Here is an 18,913-nt window from a genome sequence, read left to right as displayed (position 1 = left end):
TTCGGTGGCCACCATAAAGGACTACCAGCAACAAAGCAGCCACTTTCTTTGTGGATGGTTGATGTGATAGTCCTGGCTTATGCATCATAAGGTTTGCAATACCCTATGGGTGTGAGGGCCCATTCCACAAGAGGGATGGCCTCCTCCTGGGCGTGGTCCAGCAGATTATCTATAAGTGAGATCTGTCCAGACACCAGCTAGTCGTCGCCATCCACATTTTCCAGATTTTATAACTTAGACATGCCTGGTTTGCAGGCGCATGTTCTGTCTGTTTGATGTTCCACTCTTCCCCTTGGGAAAAGGGATTATATTAGAGCTCTCAGCTACCAGCTTGGAATTTTTTAGGGGTCCTTGGTAGTGCTCCGAGACTGGGCTCGCAGAGCTGGAGATCCTGTATCTGCTCATCTATCTGCAATTGGATGCGTTCCCCATACACGCAACGTGAAGTTAAAGGGACAGTTCACCCAAAAAGGAAAATTATGTCATTTATGAGATTACAGTTTAAGATATTTTTAGATTTAGTCTGAGAGCCTTCTGTCCCTCCATTGAAAGTGTGTGTACGGTATACTGTCCATGTCCAGAAAGGTAATAAAAACATCTTCAAAGTAGTCCATGTGACATAAGAGGTCAGTTAGAATTTGTTGAAGCATCGAAAATACATTTTGGTCCAAAAATAACAAAAACTATGACTTTATTCAGCATTGTCTTCTCTTCCGGGTCTGTTGTGAGCACGTTCACTGCAGTGTAGTGATATCCGGTTCGCGAACGAATCACCCGATGTAACCGGATCTTCTTGAACCAGTTCAAGACGAGTCAATTGTTCGTTCGTTATCTGGCTCGGCTCGGTGTTCATCTTCAATTTTCTCTTCACAGCAGTTCAGTCAGTGTACAGTTTTGAGTAAATTAATTACTCCGGGATATTGGTTTGTTTTAACTCAGAGGGAGTGTCAGCCACATTAAAAAAGTTAACAGCTTAAGTCATTTGTGGATTAATGCGTATTGGAGACGCGAACCGTTTCAAACAATTCAGTTCGATTTTGTGAACTGGTTCAAGAAGATCCGCTTACATCGAGTGATTCGTTCACAAACCAGATATCACTACACTGCAGTGAATTCTCACACAACAGACACGGAAGAGAAGACAATGCTGAATAAAGTCGTCGGTTTTTGTTATTTTTGGACCAAAATGTATTTTCGATGCTTCAACAAATTCTAACTGACCCTCTGATGTCACATGGACTACTTTGATGATGTTTTTCTTACCTTTCTGGACATGGACAGTATACCATACACACAGTTTCAATGGAGGGACAGAAAGCTCTCGGACTAAATCTAAAATATCTTAAACTGTGTTCTGAAGATAAATGGAGGTCTTACGGGTTTGGAACGACATGAGGGTGAGTCATTAATGACATAATTTTCCTTTTTGGGTGAACTATCCCTTTAACGTTCAAAATGGAATGTGCCGGTTACTGACGTAACCTCGGTTCCCTGTGATAAGGGAATGAGTGCTGTGTCAATAGCCGCGCTGTAAGCTGTGCCAAGTGATGACTGCCGCTTCAGTCGAATGATCTGATGAATGGTGCTGCGAGACGTCTTATATACAGGTTGGCTCCACCCTTTCTGGTGGGCTAAAGCGCCATTGGTTTGTGCAGCTACACAAATGTGAACAAATCAGGCTTCAGTACAGAGTAAAATAGGAGTTTTCCCCATACACAACACTTGTTCCATTATCTCAGGGAACCAAGGTTATGTTAGTAACCAGAGAGATTTGAATTCAGCAGTTGATGACGTGACACACTGAATGTTCTATTCACACCGGTGTGATCGTATGCGTTAGAAGGTTAATGCTTGATTAATAATTAACGTCAGTTTAGTTTACCTTTTCTCATGAAGATTATAATTATGCATGTTAAAAAGATTTGATCTTCCTGTTGTCATTTTCAGCCTTTGTCCATCAGTATAGCCTCTCTGGCCATCGCAGAGAACATGGCCGATTTAATTGATGGTTACTGTCGTTTGGAACACGGAAAAGAGACAACTTTAATAGTACGGGCCAAAGGTGTGTGGGTTTTATTATTTTGTATTACTAGGACATGAAACCAACATCATCATGTATCTTAAATTGAGATCCACTAATCCAATTAATTATCCACTAATGAAACCAATTCAAGGACTTCCTCTGTTTAAACAGTTTTTGATTTGCCTAATCAGTGCTTGACCATAACTAGTGTAGAAACACAGTGTTTGCTGTGTTTGCCACCATACTAATAACAAACAACTGCTTATGTTTACCAGACAGAGAATCTAGAATCTCTCTACCTTCTTTACCCAGCCGGTGAGCACTGATGTTTCTATATCTACATACATACATACATACATACATACATACATATATATATACACATACATATATATATCAAATCTAAAGTTCCAATTTTCTAATTTACTGTGTTTAAGGTGTAATTTATTCCTTTGATCAAAGCTGAAATTTCAACATCATTACTCCAGTCTTTAGTGTCACATGATCCTTCAGAAATCATCCTAATATGCTGATTTGATGAAAAAAAGTATTCTGTACTTAAGTAGTTTTAATATGTTAAAATTATATATAAAAGTAATAATATAATCTATGATTATAACTATTACACACACATTTATTCATATATGATAATTAAAACTGTCCTGTCTTATTAACCTTGTCTGATCTTATATTGTTAAACAGTATGGAAAACACCAGATCTGACAAGGAAAGCAAAAGTATGTAAATCAAAAATATATATATATTGCAAAAATACTGCCTATAATATAAAGATAGGTTAATCCTAAATGCTATTCCACTATGTCCCCCCCCCTCCACAGATTCAGATATTTATGCAGAAATACCAGAAGATACACCAGTTCCAAGTAAGAACCAAATAATATTTTAAGAGACAGATTAATTGGTCATTTTTATCTCAAACACTTGTTTTCCAGCAACTAGATTCAGCATCTCACGAAACGACATTGTCCTCGGACGGATTCTGGGTGAAGGTTTCTTTGGCGAGGTGCATGATGGGATCTATAAAAACAAGGTTAGTGCTTCAGTCACACACCTACAGGCCCAAATATTAAGCGAAACAGATCACAAGGATTTAGTAGAAATCACTAGAAACTTATTCAAGCTGATGAATCTTGTGTCTTCTTCCAGACAGGAGAGCGAGTGAATGTGGCTGTAAAGACATGCAAGGACTGCTCAGCTGATGTGAAGGAGAAGTTCATGAGTGAAGCTAGTAAGATGATTCACCTTCCCTCTGTAGAATCAGATAGATGCCTGAATAGAATGATCAAAATCACTGTTTTCATGCAGTGATCATGAAGAAACTGGACCATCCGCACATTGTGCGACTTGTAGGAATTATCGAGGAAGATCCCGTGTGGATTGTCATGGAGCTTTACCAGTATGGAGAGGTGAGATTCTTTCATTTGAATCATTTCAAGCTTGTCCAGGTTTGTTCATATCCAAGAAAATTGGTAGCAAGGAAATTCAGATAAAACTACTCAAGAATTCAGTTTTTTTAATGTCTATTAAATGACTCACCCTCAGGCAATCCCAGATGTACCTGAGTTTGTTTCTCAATCAGATTTGGAGAAATGTAGCATTGCATCACTTGCTCACCAATGGATCCTCTGCAGTGAATGGGTGCCGTCAAAATGGACTACAATGTTTTAGATTACACCACTTGTGGATTATTATGATGGTTTTTATCAGCTGTTTGAATTCTCATTCTGATGGCACCCATTCACTGCAGAGGATCCATTGGTGACCAAGTGATGCAATGCTACATTTCTTCAAATCTGATGACGAAACAAACTCATCTACATCTTGGATAGGTGAGTACATTATTAGCTTATTATTATTTTTAGATGAACCTTTTCCTTCAACAATCACTCTTGCCTATGTCACAATAAGGGGTAAATCCGACTCATATTAGTACATTATGCAGGATTGTTAATCAGACTTTATTGTGGTTATTATCCTGGTTTCTCTGTTTTTCTACAGCTAGGAAATTACCTCATGGAGAACAAGCACAAATTAACCTCTGTCACACTGATCCTGTTCAGTCTTCAGATCAGTAAAGCTCTTGCTTACCTAGAGGGCATTAACATGGTACACAGGTACATCAATTCACCTTCTGACCAACAGTTTATGCTATAACTAATCATTACCCATTTGGTTTGAAATTTTAAGGATTTGGTCTGGTTTGGTTATACAGTATCTCTAAAAGTATGAAGAAACAGAAAGGCTGCTCATAAACAGCTCTTCCTCTTGACTTTTCACTTACTTTGTCTCAGCTTCAGAAGAGTTTCAGACACGAGTAAAAATTTTGCAGAAAGCAGAAGGTAAAAAATCAAGGTCATAGGTAGGGAAAATTACATGGGGCCCTTTATATGGGGCAGCTGCACAACCGCTTATGTTGCATTGCACGTCTAGTGTTTCTTCAGCTATGGGGAATCTTGTTCCTGTAGAGAAATAAAATAATAAAAAACGAATCATCTTATTGAACCCAAAATATATACACGCATACTGTATATTAAATTTAGGACACAGAATTATAAATTGCCTTTCTATAACACAAATGCATTTGCTTGTTGGTGTCTTCACTTCTCCTTTTTGATAATCATCTGTATCTCATGCCTGTGGTTGAACAGGAAACTATTTTAGTGGTGCATAATCAAGTTATTCAGTTCAGTGTTTTTCCATCAGGGACATCGCTGTGAGAAACGTGCTGGTTGCCAAACCAGACTGTGTGAAGCTGGGAGACTTCGGCTTGTCCCGATACATAGAAGAGGAGGAGTATTACAAAGGCATGACTAAGGCTGTCTAGTCTGTTTAAACGTATCATGCAGTTGGAGTCTAATATGTCACTCTGTTTTATTATGCCTAATGCTGTCACATGACACTGTTTGTTTTCTCTCTGAAGCCTCTGTGAGTCGATTACCTATCAAATGGATGGCGCCGGAGTCCATCAACTTCAGACGCTTTACCTCGGCGAGTGATGTCTGGATGTTTGGTTAGTGAGTTTGAAGCGCGACGAGAGATCAATGCATTTAAACATGTGTCATTTCTGCAAAGTGTAATGCAGTCTTTTCAAAGCTCAGTCACTGTTCTGACCACATTGGACAACAGATCAACGTAATCATGAGGATTTTTCAAGCTGTAATCATGATCGATTGAGTCTGTTTGATTCCTGTGAAGAGCCACATCTTTCACAATGCCATGAGACTTTTTTGCAATGAATTTCTTAAGAAGTTTATGGTTCCTGATTCTTGGCGGTTTCCTGTGCTTCTCCTTTCAGCTGTGTGCATGTGGGAGATCATGAGTGGAGGTCAGCAGCCGTTCTTCTGGCTGGAGAACAAGGATGTGATAAACCAGCTGGAGCAGGGGGTCCGTCTGCCCAAACCTGAGCAGTGCCCGCCGACCCTCTACTCCCTCATGACCCGCTGCTGGGCCTACAGCCCCGGCGAGAGACCCAGCTTCGCAGAGCTCGTGTGCAAGCTGAGGTACAACACTGCTGCCCTAGTCATCAAAGACGTAAAGGGTTGTCAGTTTGAAACATTAAACGAGTCATAAGTGTGCATTTCAGAGCTCAAAGCAGAGCACTAACCGTAACCCAAAACAGAGCTTTTATTAAAAAAACAGCTGTTAAAACAGTTTATTGGGATTTTCTGCAAATTACTTAAAGTATACATCAACAGTACCTGTTGACTCATCAGAAACTTACCATTAAAAACTAGTGCAGTCAAACGATTAATTGCATCCAAAATAAAGGTTTTTGTTTATATAATATACAGGTATGTGTGTGTACTGTGTATATTTATTAGGTATATATAAATACACACACATACAGTATATATTTTGGAAATACTTACATGTATATGCTTTTATATATTTATATTCTTATATTTTATATTGGATATACATATATTTAATTTATAAGCATAACATATTTTTCTAAATATATGCATGCATGTGTTTGTATGTACAGTATGCACACATGTATTATGTAAACAAAAACTTTTATTTTGGATGAGATTAATCACTATTAATCATTTGACAGCGCTACTAAAAACCGAATTATGTTCTTGACTAATACTGTAATCAGACATTAAGGGGAAAAAATAGCTTTAAAACTTTAAAATGTAAAATGTAAACAATAATCCAACATTAAAAAAAAAAGTAATTGATTTAATAAATAAATAAATAAATAATGTAAATTAATAATATTAAAAATATTAAACATAAAATAAAAATGTAAATGTAATAAAAATATAAATATAAAATATATAAAAAATAAATATTAATAATAATAAATAACAATGCAAACTTACTAACAATGTAAGTGGATTTTGAGAGAAAAGTGAATAGGGAAAATTTAATCAAAATGTAAGAAAAATAATATAAAAAATATGAAAATATAAAAAAATATAAAATATTTAAAACAATAAATGATGTAAATACTGCTAAAATATTTTTAAAATAAAATAAATATAATAATAATAATAATAATAATAAAGACAAACTGGCTAACACTGTAAGTGGACATTGTTGGGAAAGATTTATATTTAAAAAAGGTAAATCATAAAAATAAAAATTGTTTTAAATATATAATAAAACTACAATCTATATAAATTCAATTAAATCATATAAAAAAAATCTAATACATATATAAAATATATTTTTTAAAGAATACAAAAAACATAAAAGACAACAATAAAAACAATACAAACTGTAACATGAGATTTTTCTATTTGCTTCCCACAGTGATGTTCATAATATGGAGAAAGAAGTGGAGATGGAGGAGCTGCGAACCAGAACTCGCTCCAGAAGTATAACCCCATTTACTGATGCTCCACCGAAGGTGACTGTCTTTTTCTCACACTGTTATTCTCGTACTATGAATGATACTCACTCCTTTTCTGTTCATCTTCATGCATCACCTTCATGCATCATCTACAGCCTTCAAGAGTGAAACCATCTGGTTTTAGTACTCTCAATCCACGTCTACATCTCCAGGTGATTTTTCCTCCTATTAATTCTGTAGTTGTTTTAATTGCACAAAATGCAGCTTCTTTGTAGTGATAAGTAGAACTTTTCTCATCAAATTTTCCCAAGTTGATATTTAAGTAAAACTTCTATTATGTCTCCTAAACAAATTTCTGAGCAGTATATTTTACTCAGTGGGTGATGCTATTAAAATTGGTAGACCATAACTATAAACTATACAGCAGCTTCATGTTGGTCACGTCTATCTAGGTCAAGTCACACCATTTCCAGCAGCTGTGGTTTCTGCCTGCTTTTCTGCATTTGCGTTTAAAACCGCCATGTTATGCATGTCACTGTGTGAATATGTTTTAACATGTGGTTTAGCTGTGTTTGTCTGTGTTCTTGCTTGCACTCCCAACTTTCCAGCTGCCCGAGTCTCTGTGCTTTAGTTCGCCAGCTCTTGCCAGGCCACCAGACTCTTGCCCTGTGCTCGTGTCCGGCTGCACGCTGACCCTGCCGCCGTCCCCTCGCCGTGGCGGTATGGTAAGAGAGCCACCTGCCTACATTACTGCAAGCACGCTCCTGTGTGTTTAAAGGAGTAGTTCACCCAAAAATGTACATTTGCTGACAGTTTACTCACCCTTAAGGCATCCGAGATGAACAGGTTTGGATTACATCACTTGCTCACCAGTTGATCATTTGCAGTAAATGGGTGCTGTCAGAATGAGAGTCCAAACACATGATAAAAGTTATCCACACCACTGCAGTCCATCAGTTAACATCTGGTGAAGTGAAAAGCTGCATGTTTGTAAGAAACAAATGCATTAAGGCGTTTTATCTTTAATCCGTCACTTTTGGCTAAAATATCTATAATAATCCATGCTTCCTCCAGTAAAAAGTTCATCTCCCATTGTCCTCTCATGTCAAAATCCTCCCACTTATTTGTTTAGAGCAGATTTTGCTTGTAAAGAGTGAACAGATTTCTCTCCTGATTCAGATGAGACAATAGTATGGATATTATGGATAGAAGAGTCATATTCAGCCGGAAGCACCAGTTGAAGTTAAAAACATCTAAATGATGGATTTGTTTCTTACAAGCACAACTGTTAACTGATGAACTGGATCGGAGTGGATTACTGTGATGTTTTTATCAGCTGTTTGGACTCTCATTCTGACGGCACCCATTCACTGCAGAGGATTTGTTGGTGAACAAGTGATGGAATGCTACATTTCTCCAAATCTGTTCTGATGAAGAAACAAAATCATCTACATCTTGGGGGAGTAAATTTTCAGCAAATGAACTACTCCTTGAAATAAGTCTTTAAAATGCCAAAAATGAAACATGCATTGTACTCACAGACTAAACACTGTCGAAAACCACCTAATGAGTTTTATTTCCTGTGTTGATGTATTTCTTGTTGAAACAAGAAGTTAGGGTGGGTACACATTAAAGGGTTCGTGTTTTTTCTTTTAAGTAGCCAAGAGCCATTAGTTTACATCACAGTCTGTCAAAACCACCAGCAACAGCTTGTGGACAGACGAAAACAGACTTTCGCAATGAATGAATTTCAGCCACTTCCTTTGCAGACTATTCATGGCTGAGAAAGGAAATCGTGAATTATATATTATGAATGTTATCATAACAGAAGACGCACCGATGAACCTTGATTTGCTACCTGCAATGATTCAGAGAGAGGGACATTCTGATTTACTACATTAGCATTTATATCTATGCATTTTGCAAAGATTTCTTATCAAATTGCATTCAAGGTACATCAGTTTACTAGTGGTTGATCTACAGGTCAGGGGCCGTTCACATATCGCATCTTATGCACATTCAAGTTCGTTATTTCAAATGAAGACGCTCTAATTTTGTCCAGGCGTGGTCACGCCGCATCGAGATAAAAGCATTTCAACGTTTCAGAATGCCGCAAGCGCACCGCGGGTCATGTGACAAGAACCAACCAATCAGCTTCATCCTTTCCTGTAACAACATTGAAAGCTCAGCCAAGATGAAGGAACAGCTGATCACAGCTGTATATGAAAAGACATTTTTTAAACGCTACTGCAAGTGATTACCCGAATAAATATTTCTATTTAGCTTAAATATGTATAACATTTTTTTATTTTAGTGCTTCAACTAAAACTTGATGCATTGACCTGAGTTTTTATTTATTTATTATTTATATACTACAACCCGAATTCCAGAAAAGTTGGGACGTTTTTTAAATTTGAATAAAATGAAAACTAAAAGACTTTCAAATCACATGAGCCAATATTTTATTCACAATAGAACATAGATAACATAGCAAATGTTTAAACTGAGAAAGTTTAAAATTTTATGCACAAAATGAGCTCATTTCAATTTTGATTTCTGCTACAGGTCTCAAAATAGTTGGGACGGGGCATGTTTACCATGGTGTAGCATCTCCTTTTCTTTTCAAAACAGTTTGAAGACGTCTGGGCATTGAGGCTATGAGTTGCTGGAGTTTTGCTGTTGGAATTTGGTCCCATTCTTGCCTTATATAGATTTCCAGCTGCTGAAGAGTTCGTGGTCGTCTTTGACGTATTTTTCGTTTAATGATGCGCCAAATGTTCTCTATAGGTGAAAGATCTGGACTGCAGGCAGGCCAGGTTAGCACCCGGACTCTTCTACGACGAAGCCATGCTGTTGTTATAGCTGCAGTATGTGGTTTTGCATTGTCCTGCTGAAATAAACAAGGCCTTCCCTGAAATAGACGTTGTTTGGAGGAAAGCATATATTGCTCTAAAACCTTTATATACCTTTCAGCATTCACAGAGCCTTCCAAAACATGCAAGCTGCCCATACCGTATGCACTTATGCACCCCCATACCATCAGAGATGCTGGCTTTTGAACTGAACGCTGATAACATGCTGGAAGGTCTCCCTCCTCTTTAGCCCGGAGGACACGGCGTCCGTGATTTCCAACAAGAATGTCAAATTTGGACTCGTCTGACCATAAAACACTATTCCACTTTGAAATAGTCCATTTTAAATGAGCCTTGGCCCACAGGACACGACGGCGCTTCTGGACCATGTTCACATATGGCTTCCTTTTTGCATGATAGAGCTTTAGTTGGCATCTGCTGATGGCACGGTGGATTGTGTTTACCGACAGTGGTTTCTGAAAGTATTCCTGGGCCCATTTAGTAATGTCATTGACACAATCATGCCGATGAGTGATGCAGTGTCGTCTGAGAGTCCGAAGACCACGGGCATCCAATAAAGGTCTCCGGCCTTGTCCCTTACGCACAGAGATTTCTCCAGTTTCTCTGAATCTTTTGATGATGTTATGCACTGTAGATGATGAGATTTGCAAAGCCTTTGCAATTTGACGTTGAGGAACATTGTTTTTAAAGTTTTCCACAATTTTTTTACGCAGTCTTTCACAGATTGGAGAGCCTCTGCCCATCTTTACTTCTGAGAGACTCTGCTTCTCTAAGACAAAGCTTTTATAGCTAATCATGTTACAGACCTGATATCAATTAACTTAATTAATCACTAGATGTTCTCCCAGCTGAATCTTTTCAAAACTGCTTGCTTTTTTAGCCATTTGTTGCCCCCGTGCCAACTTTTTTGAGACCTGTAGCAGGCATTAAATTTTAAATGAGCTAATTAAGTGGATAAAAGTGTAAAATTTCTCAGTTTAAACATTTGCTACGTTATCTATGTTCTATTGTGAATAAAATATTGGCTCATGTGATTTGAAATTCCTTTAGTTTTCATTTTATTAAAATTTAAAAAACGTCCCAACTTTTCCGGAATTCGGGTTGTAATATAGTATCTGTTAATATTCTGAATCACGTTTTTAGGGCACTGAATGCATTTCTCCAAAATGAATTTTCGAAGGCATAATGATGCTCGAAAACTCATGAAACTTCACACGCAACAGAAGTGGCAAAAATGATATGGGTCTCAGAAGTGGTTGTGGCAAAATAGCTTCAAAAAAGTGCCACCTATAAAGTGCCCCTCGAGCTGTTTTATATACATGCATGAAAATCAGTAGACTCGTGTAACACACCAATACCTACAAAAAATTGGCATTTTGTGCCAATTTTGCCATTTTCAGGCATTGTGTCAAATGAACTTCCCGAGAGATTTAAACAGTTCAACACAAAATTTGTTCATTTCCTTTCGTTGAAGTCCTCCTAGAGATTTAATGACATCATCATTATATTTGGTCAGTCTACTCTAAAGGCCTTTGCCGTGTTAAACTTCATATTTTTGATAAAAATCCTGGCCTGAAGAAATATACACATCACTATTCAGTTATAATTATAGAGCCACCGGCTGGTAGCTGGAAGTTTGACACATATAAATGACTTTCACATATTCCTCTTATATTGACCGCTTTAAAAGCATATTGTCCACTGTTCAATGTTTGCCTAAAGTCACCCCGGATGCAAGGGCCCTTTCAATGCTGAAAGGGCAATTTAATTTATTATACTTTTTTTTTTTGTAAGTTTTCATTTTAATTTAAGGTGAACGTTTAATAACTTTATGTTATTAAATATGTCTGTTTAGTTTTATATTAATTGGAGTAATTTTGCTTTGTTATTGATCAATGGTGCATTGATCAGTGTTATTTCAGTTAATTTATTTACTATAGTCTTTATTAATATTTTGAATTAGCTTTTATTTTTATATTTAAATTTTTTTAGTTTAATACTTTTGTTATTTTTATTAAATATTTATATGTAGCTTTAATTTAAATTCATTTTAGTAATTTTATTTTTTAGTGTGTTGATCAGTGTAATTTTAGTATTATTTATTTACTATAATAGCCTTTATCGAGTTTTTTTTTTTTTTTTTACTATATTACATTTAATTTCAGTTAAATAATATTTAATAAGTTTTAATTAACGATAACAACACTAACTTTTGGCCCAGTTTCCTTACTACAATTGTCAGGTGTAAATGCATACATTTTAAGAGTACTTACACTTAGCATATTTATGAACAAAAGCTGCCAAACTCCAGTTTATTTCACGAGGTCAAATTATTTCCTTGTATGATTGCTTTCCTCATCCGCAGTACATATCAGCGTGTGTGTGTGTGTGTGTGTGTGTGTGTATGTGAAGGAACAATGTTTCCAGGAGCCCAGCAGTAAGGAGGACGCTCAGAGGCTGTGGGAAATGGAGAGGCAGTGCATGCAGGACACTTTAAGGAGGCAGAAACAGGAAATGCTGGAGGACAACAAGTGGCTGGAGAAAGAAGAGAAGCTTCTGGTTAGTCATCAGTAGCATCTCTCTCTCGTTAAAACTGTGGCAATGTGCAATCCTCGCTGGGATCATTACAATGAGTTTAAGTTTAGAGTAACAATTAAAATGCATTTGCTCAGCTGACTGGAGCTTGAAGAGACAGTTATATAAAAATAGATTAAAGTTAACATAAAGTCCAAATTGATATTATTCACAGGCTGCTGATTATATTATGTTTAATTAATCAGTGCATGTTATTCAGAAGAAGACAATATTAGTCTTTCTAATCTTTGATCAAAAAGTAATGACTTGCTCCTCCACTGAAATGACTTTCCTTTTATTTTTCTTGTCTCTATGGATTTCTGTCTTATATTTTATCTTATTCATCTTGAAATATCTAACATTATGAAAGTAAAATGGGTTTCATCATTTCATGTTGACTTTATGTTTCTCTTTCAGGATCCATTTGCCAATGATGGCACAAGTGGTAAAGTGGTAAAATATACTTTAATACTATGTATTAAATATTTTTTATTTAAATAGAAGACTCATTTTTATAATCTTGTACCATCTTGACGTTTGTCTTCCACTGTTATGCACTATTATTATTCAACATTAACATCCTTTTCTCTTTTTTATTTTAGATGTCAGAAAATGAGAAAAGCCAAGGTCAGTTCATTTTAACACACACACTTACCTGAAACTATATAAACACAGATCGATAAACAGATATAACCCAAAATTACAATAGTTATCATTTACTCGCCTACATCTATAAAACGTGTGTGCTGTTATTTCTTAGCATTGATTATTATTTTAGTAATATTTATGTACTGTTATAGATTTTATTTAGCTTTTTATTTTTAATCTTTTAAATATTTCTATTTTACTCGCCAAGACAACATTTTTCATTTTAATTTAAGTTTTTAAAGTTAGTTTTTCCTCTAATAGTGGCATTTAATTTAATTTTAATTTTATTTCACTTACCGAAAATTGTAGTTTTACAACCCGAATTCCGGAAAAGTTGGGACGTTTTTTAAATTTTAATAAAATGAAAACTAAAGGAATTTCAAATCACATGAGCCAATATTTTATTCACAATAGAACATAGATAACGTAGCAAATGTTTAAACTGAGAAATTTTGCACTTTTATCCACTTAATTAGCTCATTTAAAATTTAATGCCTGCTACAGGTCTCAAAAAAGTTGGCACGGGGGCAACAAATGGCTAAAAAAGCAAGCAGTTTTGAAAATATTCAGCTGGGAGAACATCTAGTGATTAATTAAGTTAATTGATATCAGGTCTGTAACATGATTAGCTATAAAAGCTTTGTCTTAGAGAAGCAGAGTCTCTCAGAAGTAAAGATGGGCAGAGGCTCTCCAATCTGTGAAAGACTGCGTAAAAAAATTGTGGAAAACTTTAAAAACAATGTTCCTCAACGTCAAATTGCAAAGGCTTTGCAAATCTCATCATCTACAGTGCATAACATCATCAAAAGATTCAGAGAAACTGGAGAAATCTCTGTGCGTAAGGGACAAGGCCGGAGACCTTTATTGGATGCCCGTGGTCTTCGGGCTCTCAGACGACACTGCATCACTCATCGGCATGATTGTGTCAATGACATTACTAAATGGGCCCAGGAATACTTTCAGAAACCACTGTCGGTAAACACAATCCGCCGTGCCATCAGCAGATGCCAACTAAAGCTCTATCATGCAAAAAGGAAGCCATATGTGAACATGGTCCAGAAGCGCCGTCGTGTCCTGTGGGCCAAGGCTCATTTAAAATGGACTATTTCAAAGTGGAATAGTGTTTTATGGTCAGACGAGTCCAAATTTGACATTCTTGTTGGAAATCACGGACGCCGTGTCCTCCGGGCTAAAGAGGAGGGAGACCTTCCAGCATGTTATCAGCGTTCAGTTCAAAAGCCAGCATCTGTGATGGTATGGGGGTGCATAAGTGCATACGGTATGGGCAGCTTGCATGTTTTGGAAGCTCTGTGAATGCTGAAAGGTATATAAAGGTTTTAGAGCAACATATGCTTCCCTCCAAACAACGTCTATTTCAGGGAAGGCCTTGTTTATTTCAGCAGGACAATGCAAAACCACATACTGCAGCTATAACAACAGCATGGCTTCGTCGTAGAAGAGTCCGGGTGCTAACCTGGCCTGCCTGCAGTCCAGATCTTTCACCTATAGAGAACATTTGGCGCATCATTAAACGAAAAATACGTCAAAGACGACCACGAACTCTTCAGCAGCTGGAAATCTATATAAGGCAAGAATGGGACCAAATTCCAACAGCAAAACTCCAGCAACTCATAGCCTCAATGCCCAGACGTCTTCAAACTGTTTTGAAAAGAAAAGGAGATGCTACACCATGGTAAACATGCCCCGTCCCAACTATTTTGAGACCTGTAGCAGAAATCAAAATTGAAATGAGCTCATTTTGTGCATAAAATTGTAAACTTTCTCAGTTTAAACATTTGCTATGTTATCTATGTTCTATTGTGAATAAAATATTGGCTCGTGTGATTTGAAAGTCTTTTAGTTTTCATTTTATTAAAATATAAAAAACGTCCCAACTTTTCCGGAATTCGGGTTGTAGTTAACAAAAGCAACAGTGGAACTGATGCACCTATTCTTGAACTATTATTTTCTTATTTCAGTCAGTAACCATTGTTATCCTAATGAACACTTCATATCATCTTCTGCTGTCTTTTGACTGTGTTTTGCTGCGTTTCTCTCAGCTTCTTCCCAGGCTCCTCCAGAGAAGCCGCCGCGGGTGTCCGCTCAGGTAATTGTGGTTTTAATGTGGTTAGGGACGGGCTGAAAGCCGGCAGACACTTCTGATCTCTTTTTGAAGCCGCTCAGTAAAGGTGTCAGCCGTCCTTTGGATGTTTCCAGACGAGCAGCAATCAAAGCGGAGCTCTGTGACTAAAACCTGATGAGCTTTGGGCCTTGTGAGCACACCTTGATAATGTCTCAGTAGATTCTCTCTCCCCACCAATCTTCAGACTTCAGCCTCGGTGAAGCTGAAATGAAAGCGATCTCCTTTCTTCGAGCTGCTGTGTGCAGTGGCTAATAGTAGATTTGGTCAGCAGCACCGAAGGAGAGTAAAAATGCCTTTGGGGAATAAATACAATTGAGTATTGACTAGATTGAGAGAATTTTTATTTTTAAAAGAAGTTCAACATGGTTCAGCGTTATATATATATAATTTAATAAAAAAATTAACTTAAATAAACAAACTAACTGAAATAAAAGTGAAATAAATGTTTTTTATTCTTTTTATTCAGCTCGTTGCCAAAATTTCTCATTTTCATTTAAGTTAATGTTCTAAAAAAATACAAATATAACTGAAATAAATAATAAAATAATTTAAAATGTAATAAAAAGCCCATAGCAGTTATAAACAGTTTTTAAAAATAATAATAAAAACAGCTTTTATTTCATGTCTGTTATAATTAAGGCCATTAAAATGCTAAGAATACTTCTGAAAAAGTTTGATTATCTTTGAATTATTTAAATTATTTGTACATTTACAGCCTGTTAAAAGTAAAAATATTGCACCAGTGTTGTTATCATTAATTAAAACTAAAACTTCAATATTAAAAATGTTAATTAAAATACAGTTAATATATATATATAAATTAGATTAGATTAAAAACTTGAACTTAAAAAACGAAAATGAGAAATTATATCTTGGCAACTAACTGAAATAAGTCTAAATTGAAGTAATAAAATAACTAAAACTAAAAAAGCTAAATAGAAATATTTAATAATGATAAAACAAAATGTCTAAATCATTAACTAAATTTAAAATGAAAATTTAAAATATAAAAACTCTGTTTAAAAATATATGCATGAAATATATTTATGAAAATAGAATAAATCTGTTTCAAACCTTGAACAATCAGTTTAAGAAAATGCATTAGTATTATTTGAAGACAACAAAAAAATGAAAGCATAGAAATAAAAGCTAATTCTTTACATCAACAAAAACTGCTAAAATTATCTTAATACTGCAGCAACACATACATGGTTTAAATCACAATTCAAGAAAGATTCTCATTATTTGTTCTAATAACATCCATGCATGAACATTAATGCAATGATTTGCTGCATGTATAAAGTTAACACTGACTTGTTTTGTCCATCACAGCCAGCGCCAACAGCAGAAATGGACCGCACGGATGACATGGTCTACCATAGCGTTATGGAGATGGTGAAGGTCGTGGTCCAGCTGAAGAATGATGTCAACACATTACCAGCCTCAGAGTATGTCACTGTGGTGAAGGTAGGATGACTTTCTATTTCTTTGAATGCTGATGTACTGAGTCATGTTTCTGTGTTCAGTAAGCTCATTATTCTCTTATTTGGCAGTCGGTAGGAATAACGTTGCGCAGTCTGATCCGCAGTGTGGACGACATCCTCCCGACTCTACACGAGTCCATCAGAACGGAGGTAAAACATCGTGAAACTAAAGCTATTGTCAATTACTCAACTTGAGCTATACATTCTCAATGCTTTTTTCCAAAAAAAGGAAACTGTTACTTTTTATTTCAATTAGATTGTAAGATTCTCTCAAATTGTGAGATACATTATGACAATCAAGGGCGTAGAATTTAGTAGGGACACTAGAGACATGTCTCTAGCAATATTTATAAATGACTAAATTGTCCCTAGCAATAATTACTAGTTAGCAGTAAACTGGTTACATCTCCTGAATGTGTTCGTATTTGTGTTGGATGTTATTTTTGCAATGGAAATCTGGATATTTTATTTGTAAACTAAATAATTTTTGCAATTATTTCAGTTAAATTCATTAAACTAGCTAGCTTAGCGAGTAGCAGTACTGAGTGTTAATGTAAACATGGCTGAGGGCGAAAAGAAAACCAGAGGAAAAGACAAAATGATTCAATTGAGTGAGTCATTTACTCCGATTGATTCAAACTCACTTCTAAAACCCAGATCAGTAGAGTCATTCATTTTAGAATTTAGTCATCACTTATTCATAAGGACTTATTGCTAATTATTTGAATTAGATTAGGACTTCGGAGCGCTTATCTCGAGTCATTTGATTCAGATCGGGACTTCAAAGCCTGTATCACTTGATCACTTGAATTACTGTAGATTGGGCTTCAGAGTGCTTATTGCGAATTATATGATTCATATCGGTACTTTGGTGTGGCTTTATTCATTATTATTCAGATCGGGACTTCAAAGCCCATATTGTGAATCATTTCAGTTAGATCGGGCTTCAGATAGAGTGCTTATCGGGAATCATTTGATTCAGATCGGTACTTCTGAGCATGTATAGCGAATCTTTTTTCTTTCTTTCTTTCTTTCTTTCTTTCTTTCTTTCTTTCTTTCTTTCTTTCTTTCTTTCTTTCTTTCTTTCTTTCTTTTTTAATGAAATGGTACAAAACATCAAACCATTAAAGCAGTCCAGATATAAAAACAAAACAAAGGAACATAAAGTATACACGGATATGCCTTAAGAAAATTAACCATGGTTTTATTATAGTAAAAGAATGGTAGTGTAGGCTATAGATGCCTGGCTATAACCACATTTTTGAATTCCAAATGTGAGTTAACATCTTTTTAGAAAGAAAAAGTTCAGAATTGTAAGATCATTCGTTAACATCTCACAATTCTGACTTTTTCTCACTACAGAATTGCAAGATAAAAAAAATTTGAAATAAAAAGTCAGAATTCTAAAAATTTTTCTGTGATGGAAAACGATGTGACTATTTCTATACATTAGAAAGTATGAAGTTTTGTTCTGGTTGCTCTCTGTTTGTCAGATTGAAGGAACTCAGAAGTTGCTGAACAAGGATCTGGCCGAGCTGATCAGTAAGATGCGTCTGGCTCAGCAGAACGCTGTCACGTCTCTGAAGGACGAGTGTAAGAAACAGATGCTGGCGGCCGCTCACACACTGGCCATGGACTCCAAAAACCTGCTGGACGCTGTGGACCAGGCCCGAGTGCGAGCCAATGTGGCCAAACCCAGCACACCCTAGATCTGACCCCTGATTGTTTCATCCATTGAGAAAGCTGGAGGATGAACTGAACTAGCTTGCTTTATTTATGCTTCTGGATGATCATGAAAGCAGTGCTTTCGACATTGAATGTTTGCAGATGTATTTTTAACAAGTGTTTGCTAGTAATTGTTTTCAAAGATGTTTATTCTCAGGACAGTTTGTGGGAGGAAATAAATACAGTTTTGTCATGTCAGAGCAGTAACTTATTTAATTCTCTAAACTTTACAAGCATGTTTTTATAGAAAATAAATGCAACATCAATATAATTTGTATTTCTATGCAGTGCAACTGATTTAGAATCACTAAAATATTTTAAACGCTTTGTGTTTTCGGAACCTATATGAATTATGAATCTTGCGCATTTAAAAAAAACTATGTTTTCAATATATTTTGAAATTTCATTGAGTTCACCATTTGACCACTGAAATACCATGTCAAGTCAGTTTGGATTATTAAATAAAGATTTGTTAAATTATGAAAGTCATAATTGAAAGATATAAACTCTTTAATTGTGAGAAAGTCAGATTTATCAGATAATACGTTTGAATTAACTATTTAATTTCTTGTTTTTAGAATTGTTTTCTTATAATTGCAAGTGAACATTTCGCAATCCACA

At 35.9% G+C, this 18,913-nt stretch overlaps 1 protein-coding gene across 1 annotated transcript in view; it reads left to right on the top strand.

Moving 5' to 3' along the window:
* Positions 1-18,683, top strand: part of LOC132112394 (protein-tyrosine kinase 2-beta-like) — a 29,369-nt gene extending 10,686 nt beyond the window's left edge. Inside the window, exons 11-30 of the mRNA XM_059519846.1 lie at positions 1,948-2,062; positions 2,299-2,338; positions 2,726-2,760; positions 2,863-2,907; positions 2,977-3,074; positions 3,191-3,272; positions 3,350-3,450; positions 4,043-4,158; positions 4,748-4,848; positions 4,965-5,054; positions 5,340-5,544; positions 6,806-6,902; positions 7,001-7,057; positions 12,131-12,277; positions 12,710-12,745; positions 12,895-12,919; positions 15,001-15,047; positions 16,416-16,550; positions 16,637-16,717; positions 18,061-18,683. Of these exons, the coding sequence (XP_059375829.1) occupies positions 1,948-2,062; positions 2,299-2,338; positions 2,726-2,760; positions 2,863-2,907; positions 2,977-3,074; positions 3,191-3,272; positions 3,350-3,450; positions 4,043-4,158; positions 4,748-4,848; positions 4,965-5,054; positions 5,340-5,544; positions 6,806-6,902; positions 7,001-7,057; positions 12,131-12,277; positions 12,710-12,745; positions 12,895-12,919; positions 15,001-15,047; positions 16,416-16,550; positions 16,637-16,717; positions 18,061-18,276 (1,869 nt within the window). The 3' untranslated portion in view covers positions 18,277-18,683. The remainder of the gene's footprint in view (positions 1-1,947; positions 2,063-2,298; positions 2,339-2,725; positions 2,761-2,862; positions 2,908-2,976; positions 3,075-3,190; positions 3,273-3,349; positions 3,451-4,042; positions 4,159-4,747; positions 4,849-4,964; positions 5,055-5,339; positions 5,545-6,805; positions 6,903-7,000; positions 7,058-12,130; positions 12,278-12,709; positions 12,746-12,894; positions 12,920-15,000; positions 15,048-16,415; positions 16,551-16,636; positions 16,718-18,060) is intronic.
* The last annotated feature ends 230 nt before the right edge of the window (positions 18,684-18,913 follow it).

Source organism: Carassius carassius, chromosome 32, assembly GCF_963082965.1.
Source record: "Carassius carassius chromosome 32, fCarCar2.1, whole genome shotgun sequence".
Taxonomy (NCBI): Eukaryota; Metazoa; Chordata; class Actinopteri; order Cypriniformes; family Cyprinidae; genus Carassius; species Carassius carassius.
The sequence above is the reverse complement of the archived record's forward strand: the minus strand, read 5'-3'. Positions and strand labels throughout refer to the sequence as shown.